The sequence below is a fragment of the Haliotis rufescens genome, unplaced genomic scaffold (assembly GCF_023055435.1).
Source record: "Haliotis rufescens isolate VD_foot unplaced genomic scaffold, xgHalRufe1.0.p SCAF_3, whole genome shotgun sequence".
Classification (NCBI taxonomy): Eukaryota; Metazoa; Mollusca; class Gastropoda; order Lepetellida; family Haliotidae; genus Haliotis; species Haliotis rufescens.
Window position 1 is genome coordinate 16,167,292 of NW_025964001.1, and position 11,073 is coordinate 16,178,364.

The 11,073-nt window shown below is 40.3% G+C and overlaps 1 protein-coding gene across 3 annotated transcripts in view; it reads left to right on the plus strand.

The window, feature by feature from the left end:
- The window catches only part of LOC125384463, a 29,836-nt gene extending 23,111 nt beyond the window's left edge, over positions 1 to 6,725 (plus strand). For 2 of the 3 annotated variants that reach the window (XM_048403815.1, XM_048403816.1), the window contains exons 6-10: positions 781 to 975; positions 1,285 to 1,434; positions 3,632 to 3,805; positions 4,564 to 4,648; positions 5,114 to 6,725. In XM_048403815.1, the coding sequence (XP_048259772.1) occupies positions 781 to 975; positions 1,285 to 1,434; positions 3,632 to 3,805; positions 4,564 to 4,648; positions 5,114 to 5,987 (1,478 nt within the window). In that variant the 3' untranslated portion in view covers positions 5,988 to 6,725. The remainder of the gene's footprint in view (positions 1 to 780; positions 976 to 1,284; positions 1,435 to 3,631; positions 3,806 to 4,563; positions 4,649 to 5,113) is intronic. The other variant, XM_048403817.1, reaches the window with a different exon arrangement.
- The last annotated feature ends 4,348 nt before the right edge of the window (positions 6,726 to 11,073 follow it).

Here is an 11,073-nt window from a genome sequence, read left to right on the forward strand (position 1 = left end):
TATATGACGAGAAACCCAACAGACATCGACTGCAAAGAGTGAACTGTAAATCATCTAGTAAAACCAGAGTAATACACAGATGATGTTTGGTGATGTAATGTTTCCCTCGTCAAAAACCTCCCGTGTGTCTAAGGTTATGACGTCACAAATATGATGCGTACACAACATTGCAAGGTTCTCGTCATATTCGTTACGTTGGATCCCTGTAAATAACGTTGACATATGCCAAAGATAATTGCGTTGCTTCTTTTATTGACGTGTTATTTTTTTAAGTATCGAATAGACGTTTGAAACTTCTAAAATTACAAACTAATTATCACTAATTGATGGCTACATCCGACGCGTAACACATTTCTGAACACACTGACCCAGTTAGGATGCCCCTGAGCAAAATATAAAGTTGATGAGTATGTATATCTACAAATATATGTACAACTCAAAAGAAGTCATATAAAAATAGGGTGTTCTTTAACTTCTCTTATGTAGTATTTGTACAAAATCAACAGTAGACCCGCGTGTAAGGTATCCACAAAAGCTCATATTGAAATAAAGTGACCATGGGAAACAACACCGAAATCAATCAAGGCCATATTGTCTCTGTGCACAAATGGATTCGTCTAGGGGTTGCTTACACCAGTTGTATTTTCGTAAAGACTATTGCAGTGCAGCCAAGATGTTTTTGACATGAACACTCGAGTACATGTTTGTAGAACATATGTTTGCAATGAAACTAGGACCAACATTTCTCACAATGCGCTTTAATTATTGCTCTTGTTTCAGACATGAATTCTGATGACTGTGGTGGCTCTGGTTGCGTTTTACTGAGCTATGACACGTATACATGGACGGGCGCCGACAAAAAATTCAACTTGGTAAAACTTACAACTCCTGTTCAGAATAATCTTCAGAAGATGCAGAATAACTATGGATACTGGATCGGTTTGTATAAACCTGTACACAGGAAATGGATCAACGGTAAGAATAAGGGAAGAGTTTCCAATCTATATCTTTACACATTAAATTAAATTAAGACCGCTAGTAATTAGAGAATAAGGAACGAGCTACGTTACAATTACATTCAATTGTTAATTTCAAGAGTATCATAATCCATTTTTCCGTGCGTCGAGTGGGTTAATTTTTGTTACTACACACAATTGTTATCACTGGCCACCAATCCTCCCTCAGTAATCAGGGGATGTAGGGGAGGCCCAGTAGTGACAGCATTGATTCGTCACTCAGAAGCCCACAGTTCAATTATGCGTATAACCTTTTTCTTGTTTCCAGGACAAAGGGCTCCGAAATTCAATGGATACAAGAAATTTTCTGGTACAGATCCAGATACTCTGTGTCTTACTGTATACAAACTGAGGGACGGAAGCACACGCTTATACTGGATAGCATGTGGCTTAGGCCAAAGATGGATATGCGAAAACGGTATGATTATTTATCCAATACCACGATAAACGTTCCCGTTTCACAAATAACAATGGGTCACAATTGGCCTGTATATTACTTTACATTTATAAACATGTGATCATATCAGGTGAAATGGTAATGTAAGCGATAAACCCCTTCCAAAAGAGTCCACTGCTCTACTCCGACCATGCAATAAGCATGTATTGTCAATGTCAATTATTCTGCCATGACATTGATGAGTGCTTGATTCTGATTGGTTAAAAAGAGGTTTTCTTTCAGCTACGGAAACCCCTTTCAAATATATTCAGCCTTTTTACCAAAACAAAAGTGTGCATGAATACATCGATAGCCTATATATCGATTCATAAAAAAAATTGCTGCCTTTCGATCACCCCCATATGAACTGTAAAACGTATATGTATTGTCTCTATTACACGCTGGGTCTCTAATGCAGGCCAGGTCTCTCGCGAAACTGATGGACGGCATAGCGTCTAATAGAGCAAATACGGTAGTTTCATATCGGATGTTTTTGGGGACAAGTCAGTTTTTGGCAATCGCATTTACTATCACCCGGAGGCAAGTGAGTTAACTGACTGTAAAAGTCCAGTTTCCACCCTTGCCAAACTAGACTGTTAATATGGAGTTACATTTTGGCAAAATCACGCAACGAAATCGAAATCCGAGGCAAGTGAGTTAACTGACTGTAAAAGTCCAGTTTCCACCCTTGCCAAACTAGACTGTTAATATGGAGTTACATTTTGGCAAAATCATGCGAACGAAATCGAAATCCAGTTCTTAAATTGTCGTGCAGATTTCGGTCGATCGTAGGATTTGCAAAGCATTTGCACCGCCAAGTCGTTGTTAACAGATATTTTCCAAATTTCTTTATGTTTTTTATCAACGTGCTCACGGGATTTGATACACTGTGTGATGTAAGACCCATTATATTACAATATAGATCTAAGATTATTGATCAGATCGACATGACTAGGCGACGCCATTTTGTTTGAAGCAAATGCAAGTGGTAAGAAAGGTGGAATCTGATTGGTCCATAGCAGAGGCTTAGAAGGGACATAACTTGTAATAGCCACTGATGGCGCTACAATCGAGGCAAGGAATTCCAGCCTCCTTCGGCAAGGGTGGAAACTGGATTTTTATAGTTAACTGCCTTGCCTCGGGAATATGCACTGTACCAGCAGGCTGATTCCAGTAAATCTACAGGTTAATGTTGAACCATATCATAGATCAGGGTTGTCATGTTGCTTGTGTAACTTGTCTGAGGCACAAAATGTAAACACAACACTGTCAGCCATTGACAGTTGTGAGGTGTGAGTAACCGTGATGTAGGTCAAGTTTTGCCACATCCAAGTTCAGGGTGGAGAGGCATTTATTTTGATTTTTTCAATTATCTACTGGGCTAATTGCTAACAAACAAACATACACATGTTAAATACATTGTAGAATGTTAATCCATAAAGTTTGTTGTAGAAATATATTCTTTGAGCATTTTTTACAACCTGTCACCCCTACAATGATAATGGTTTGTTCGTTTTGAACACTTATTTTGAAGTAATCAAGACTGTGGTGTTTTTAATCTTGAACTTTAGTAATATTTGTTATGTATATGACTACCTGTGACTACTGTTCAGAATGTTCTAAGACTGCAGCCCTTTGTACCCTGTGTTGTTGCGTTACAAGAGAGCACGGTTTTCAAAGCGTTGTTGCCGTCATGGTAGAATGGAGATAAACCTAATGTGTTTTGAAATTTTATGTAGTCCCGAGGTTCCAAATTAAAATAAAGCGATATCCACTCTACAGTGGAACTACATCAAGTTTTAAAACACAGTAGGTTTATCTCGTAAAGCACAATCATACAGCAATGACACCTGGCGTTCGCGGAAAGGTGTGCCAATCCCAGCCCACCGGCGCACCCGCCAAAAACACACAAACGAATTGAGAGCTACTACTGAAACAATATTTTGCTAACACCGTGTGTCTACATTGTAAATATATAGCTTTGTAAATGTAATGACAAAATCGTTTAAATCTACAATAAAAATCACTTGTTTGAGGTAATCGTGTCATACACTCACAATAAACGTCATCATGAAGGTAATACCCATGGTACTACCAACCATTGCATTGAAAAATTATGATGAAAATTTCATTTTGAAAGGAATGTTTGTTTCTGTTATGTGTTAATTACTATTTTCAGTTAAAGAAAGTATAACTTCAACAAAAATTACGCCAACGTCATTATCAAGTCATCCATCATCAGCATCCACTGTGTCCGAAGATGTTTCAACTGTGCCGGGAAGCCACTCTAGCAACAGGTCATCGCCAGCAGGTACTTCTGATGCAAAGAAAACTCCATACAATCCTCAGACTGGTGTGTACTGTTGAATGTTACTGATATCTTCCTCGTCTGTACTTAGCTGGCTTATGTCATTACACTGGGTAGGTAGATGCCTTGGTCTCTGTTAAAGGCTGGCTTCTTTCTTTGGATTTCAATAGTTTCTTGAAGTTTCCTCTTTTTCCAGCGACTGAAGTTAGTAACTTTACTGCCCTGGTCATGCAAGAGTGGAATCCTTTCAGAATCCAGAAACATATTATTTATTGTACTTCTGCCAACGCTAAGAATCCACTTACATAATTACACTTGTACACTTACATTGATTAACTCCACATTTTTTCGACCCATAAACACCCTATAGGTACGACCAGGGGGCAAAACATTCTGAACAATGTGTTAGACGGAATGCCTCGAAATCGCTAGGAGTAGTTGAAAATGGACATTAATACTCTATTTGCCTGTGAGACAAGAGATAGATGTCCTTTGCAACAAACAAATTTTGGCGATAAAACAAACGCAAAATATCTGTAGGATGGTACCACCTCAATCTTTTATCCTTTAAAGTACCATTTCTCATAATTACGAAATGGACCTACATTAAGGAAAAAACCCAATGTCTTTGTTTTCTTTGAGTATACATACATGTACATTCACCAAAAAAATAGAACCAAAAGACTATTTATCTTTGACTGTTAACGATGTATCTATCATAGAAGCAAACATACTCGCAAAAGAAGGAAATACATAAATTGATTGGAAATAATATCCTGCTCATTCATTTATTTTCTATTCAGATGCAGGTGGTTACATAGGACTTGGTGTTGGGAGCGTGGTCCTTGTTGTTCTGGCAGTCCTTATTGTCGTCTTCCTGCTGAGAAGGTGAGAAGATACTCACTTGATATAAACTGTAAAACTGAGTAAACTTCCCATCGAAATATCCCTATAGGAAAAATAATTACGCCTGCTTCCCATAACACGTTCTTTGTGTAGAATCATATTAGGGGTCAGATATGTTTTGGTTAGAATGACAATTTTGTGACAGGATACAAACTAAATTCAATATCACTATGGTTTGAAATGGACACTTGTTGCTGTATGATAAATATGAGAATAATATATATTTTGTTCATGTCAGCACACACATTTACATTTGAAATTGTGGCTGAAACTGTGAATCTGTTTGGTATGTGTAGCAAGTGTTAGACGGTAATATAGCACACACACTTTATTTACTCCTTTCTCCCATTCGGTGTGCTTTCAATAAATGTAAATCGATCAGAGACACAGTGAAAGCTCAGGTGTTATTTCGTAGCTAAATTAAAGGTTTGGAATTCGGTGTTTCAGGCAAGAGAAGCTCTGTTTTGAGAGAAGAGATGGGAATCAACCAATACACTTCACTTCTGGCGCAGAAAACACCACCTATGGATTAGCCGTTCAGGCACAAACAGCAAATGGAGCATATTCAGTCATAACACCTCCTGACATAGATAGAACATCCACGTCACCCACGGTTCGAACGGCGATAGTCCGACCCAATGCTCACAATGACAACATCTACATCAACACCTCTCAGATTAATGATGAGGATGAGTACAATGTGTTGTCAGAATCCGACAACTCCAAGAAGGTTATGCCACACGGGAATCCCTACAATCACCTCTCAGGGCCTGACAGAGGTAACAAGTCCACAGGAGACTACGACACTGCAAACTGTGTTCCACAGGCAGGAGAAGAGACCACTGGGCTGAAACACATGGCCGCAGATACACGACTCTCTGATGTAGCGAGTGGTCAGAACTTAGAAGAGGGTCAGTACAATGTGCTCGGTCAGCACGACTCTCCCAGAACAGCTGATGCCGACGCGGGGGTGTACGACCACGTGGCAGCGGACGAGGGGGGTTGTGACACTGCACAGCAGGGTAAGAATCCCAGCAAAGTGGATGATACTAACAGTCACATTCAGAGGACAAACACAGAATGTGAAGAGGATGCTTATGATGTTGCAAGTAAACGGCAACCGGAAGGATGTTCTGATGACACCTACGACCACGCCACTAAGATCGATGAGGAAGACAGAGACACGGCCGACTACCACAACACAAAGCGTCTTCTTCGAGACGATGGGAATCTTGATGGCCATCCCGGAGGTGATGATCGGTCTGATGAAAATGATCAAGAAAACGTTTACAGTCTTGCCAAGGGCATTTCTGATGCCTAAGTATTGACAAAATAAAGTTTTCATGTTATTTTATAGCACTTGTACACAATTTATACGCTTTACAAAACACCAGTTAGCTCTTATTGATTGGTGTAATCTAATGGACAATCTATTATGTGCACATATGAATCTGATTCTTTAAGATTTATTTGTTCCTGGTGTGTTATGATATTTGATGGCAGCTTATGTCTTGATAACTGAGAATAATGCATGATTTGTAATATCATTGGACATCGATAAGTGTTATATGATTTTCCTCCTTGCAGGAATAGCTTTTTTTAAATTTCATTTTATTCAATATACAGTAAACTACGGCTATAACGAACTTAAATTTTAGTTCGTAATAACCGTAGTTTGTTTTAAGTCTGGACCAGACAATCCAGTGACTGACATTATGAGCATCGATCAGCGTAATTGGTAAACCATGACATGTTTCATATATACTGAAGTTTAAAAGAATAATCATTCTCGCATAGCTCCATCGGCGTCATTGTTGTCGTGGCATTGTTGGTGTTCCTTGACATTAATTGCGGAATTGTTATTGATGTTGTTTTTCTGTACAATGACACCAGACCTAATGTTTTAAAGACCACTTCTCACAATTGATAGGACAATGGTTAGAACATTCTCCCTTCACGAATTCGGCGAGGATTCGATTCCCTACACGGACGTTAGGTGTCCTTTATCTCCTTCCTAACGTTTGTACATACCTTGATATTCAATAAATAGTCAATATTGCGAAATTGTTATTGATGTTTTTAAGAACAATGACACTAGACTTAATTGTTCAAAGACCTCTACTCACATGTGATAGCACAATGGTTAGTACGTTCTCCCATCACAAAAATATGGCAAGGATTAGATCCCCACACGGACGTCGAATGCCCTTCATCTGCTGCCTAACGTTTATCGTGGAGTGAGTGAGTGAGTTTTAGTTTGCGGCGCTTGCAGCAGTACTGTCATCATGACAAGCTGGGAACAATAATTCAGCATCGAACTCAGGAATGAACTGAAACCAACATGTCTGGAAACAGTTGCCTTTAATCCGGTATCGACCCATCTTTTTCATATACACAAGATACACCCTTGAACAGGATATAATGTAGACTTGTATAGTAGTCACCAGTTGTAAACAGGAGCGTATCAGCGTTTAGGATTGTGGCAAAAAAGTTAACCGAACATCTTAAGAAGTAATGAATGAATGAATGAGTGAGTGAATATTGCAATTTTGATGAAACTGCTTCGTATAAAGAAGATTCGCTCTACCAGAGACCATATACTAGAGGGACGGCCATCACCAACAGTTTATCACTAACCATCAGCGCTACGGTCTGGCATGTAACTGATACACCCCGACACCCTGCTGTTAGCCTCCCTGTACCGCTGCAGATGCGCAGTAGATGCGCAGTAGATGGTCAGATTCACAACTGACCAGTCTGGTAACCACGTAAACAATATTACATAATATCCGGGGCTAGAGTTAATTCCCTTAGCCCTTAGATAACGACCAGCGACGGTCCAATAAAAGGACATCTCTTAGCGGATCACAAAGATTGTTTTATAATATCTCTCATTAGCACATGTCATTTGCCTGCAAGTTAATCGCTGAACATGTGTGTCTTCCGCGACATTTATTTCAATTTACATTCGCCACAGCCATGGACGACTTCATTCACTGGGACGATTTCGTCTTGGACCAAGATATACCACTTGAAGAATTCCCACTCAACGACCAGGGGTTGGTTTCGGATAACTCTTGGTCTGAATAGAATGACAGTGATGTTACCGCTACCAAGCCGTCGGTAATATCTCCCCAAAAGTTTCACTCAAAGAAAAAGATAGGAAATGAAAATATGACGGCTGTCTATTATATAGTCTCTGGTTCTACGAAGACAGACCACGAAGATGGTGATGGAAGCGCACTACAATCTTGCATTACCTTCACTTGCCGTTGAGACATCACGCACGCTACAAATATACTTCTGCTGCGTTTGACAAGCTGAATAGTTGAATTAAAGGAACCTGTAACTGATTCAAAGATATTCGCAAATTACTAAACAATATCAAGACGATTTGCCACACAAATAACATTTTCGAATTCTTAACTACAGTTGAATTCTGTGATCGTACAGAGAAGTGTGTGACTATGACGAGACTTGGCATGAACAATACTCAGTGATCTTTATTTGACGCCGCTTTGAACAGTGTTTCAGTTATATGACGACATGGCTGTGATGCAGATCGTAGACGATTACCACTCCAGTGAAACCCAGGTGCTGAAAACCACGGAACACAATCGATGCGTATCTGGGATTTGATCCAGAGAAGACAGATTCCAACGACTCGGAGAAACTCGTATCCATACCAAAACACAACTAACTACTTTTAGAAACACTTATCCACACCAAAACACCTTAGACGTTGGGCTAACCGTGCCCCAACCCATAGTGATGCAGTACATGGGTCATAATTTGAGCGAATCTCATCACCGACCAGCGGATCCTGGCACGGTAAAAGGATGCAACTCTGTAAAGCTATTGCGACGTCTTAACCACCCTCAGATACATTTTGCCATATTGCAGTCGGTCCACTAAACAAACAATGCTTTCTCTTTATACTGATACAAGGCATTCAGATAACACTGATCGTGATTAAACATAACCCGTGTGACATCCGGGGTGCAACTGGCCCATGGTAGTTATGTTTGCTGTAAGAGGCGGCTCAAATGATTGGTTAGTTAGATTTGGTCGCCTGGGAGATTGTGTGTCATCGTACTGGACGGCGTTTAACGTTGCTCATAATATTTACAACCGGTTTGTCTGATCCAGACTCAATTATTTACAGGTAGCTGTGATATAGCGAGGTTATCGCTGACTGTGGCGTAACAGAACATTTATGTATGATTAACAAAGGGTCATGTGCGTCATTGAAGAGATAAGTTTCCCATATAGAGTTGTATTTACTGTGCTTCTTGTTTTCAACTATTCTCATATCTGTTCCTGGTTGAGTCACATGTGGACAAAACAACTTTGCTGAATTTTACACCGAGCCCTACATGAATATCATCACCCGACTGAACGACTACATTCTGAAGTACAGACACAGCCATGGCACAGACATGGACACAGTCACAACCACTCAGGCAAAGGCACAGACAAAGGCACAGACACAACCACAGACACAGTCACTCAGGCACAGACAGAGACAGAAACTAAACCACTCAGGCACAACCACAGACACAGCCACAGCCACTCAGGTACAGACACCGACACACCCATTCAGGCACAGACAGACACTGTCATTCAGGCACAGACACAGCTACTCAGGCACAGACACAGGCACAGACACTCAGGCACAGGCACAGACACAGCCAATTAAGCACAGACAGACATAAACACAGCCACTCAGACATAGACAAAGCCACTCAGACATAGACACGGTCACTCAGGCACAGACACAGCCACTCAGGCACAGACAGAGACACAGACATTCGGGACATAGACATAGACAAACACAGGCAGGTAGACACAAACACACATATGTATAATGTCTTCCTTGTTACATGCATGCGGGAACGAGCTGTCTACATCAGCACATATTTACATTGTGATGCTTTCACTGCCATGTTCAACCATACACTTTTCCTGTGTGAGTCTTTTGCCGTTTTTTCGTATTCCCATGAACAGCAGTCGGCTCATTGTACGGAAAACGGTACAACCTGAGCCCCTGTGATACACATTTTTGGAACTTAATACAAATAATCCCACATTGGTCACCCTCCCAAACACGATTGTATAGGAATTCTACAATGTATAAATTGAAAATGACAGTTATATGTTTTGGGTTCTTTGATTTGAATTGTTTGATAGGCATTACTTAAAGTTGACGGATTACAAAGTAGAGAGAATTTGTGGATAATATAACTTCCATTTTAACTGTAAAGGCGACGTTTCGGTCAAGCAAGGTTTAAAAATGAGCATGGGAACCAGAAATGGGTTTCACACATTGTACCCATGTTGGGAATCGAACACGAACCGCCAGGGTGACGAGCGAACGCTTAAACCACTTGGATATAAGCTCCATATTGCCAATGAAGAAGTATGTCGCTGTTGTGTGATCAACAGTTGTCTGCATTACCCAGGTCGGTCTCCTATTTCAAAAATATATCATGTCGATATATCTTTATATACCGATAGCTACCAATGGCTATATTAGCTTCAATAATGACGTTATAAATATTATGTACCACAAACAGAAGTGGCCACATCACCCAAATAGTTTCATCCACATTACATCTTACAGACATAGCGCGAACATCCAATTGTCTTTCAAGATTGCTTAAGGAAGGCCTAGCGAGGAGTATCGTAATTTAGGGGTTTGGATAGTTAACCTGGAAGAGATCTGGGTAAATACGAATTTGATGGTTATTTTCTCCTGCAACCATTTTAATATATTTCCAAGACAGTACTGTAACCTTGTGTGTCCTAACTGAGACATTTGACAGAACAAAATATCTGAAACAACAAACAAAACTCATGAACTGAAACATAGCTTTCTTCAGTAGGCAAGATAGTCTCGATTAACACTTCTATCGACAAATCTCACCTCAACACGTTTATATCGCATCGCAACATCCTGCATCGGATGGCAACATCGTCCATTACAGCACTCATCGCATCGTAGGATGGGGTAATGAAGCGACGACAAAGTGTATTTGTTTTGTATCTAAGGAGATTGAACTGACATATTGTGGGTGTGGAGTATTTGGATGCCTGCGTGCAGTATTTGGTTACCTGTGTGCAGTATTTGGTTGCCTGTGTGCAGTATTTGGTTGCCTGTGTGCAGTATTTGGATGCTTGTGTGCAGTATTTGGATGCCTTTGTGGGGTATTTGGTTACCTGTGTGGAGTATTTGGATGCCTGCGTGCAGTATTTGGATGCCTGTGTGCAGTATTTGGTTACCTGTGTGCAGTATTTGGTTGCCTGTGTGCAGTATTTGGATGCCTGTGTGCAGTATTTGGTTACATGTGTGGAGTATTTGGTTGCCTATGTGGAGTATTTGGTTACCTGTGTGGAGTATTTGGTTA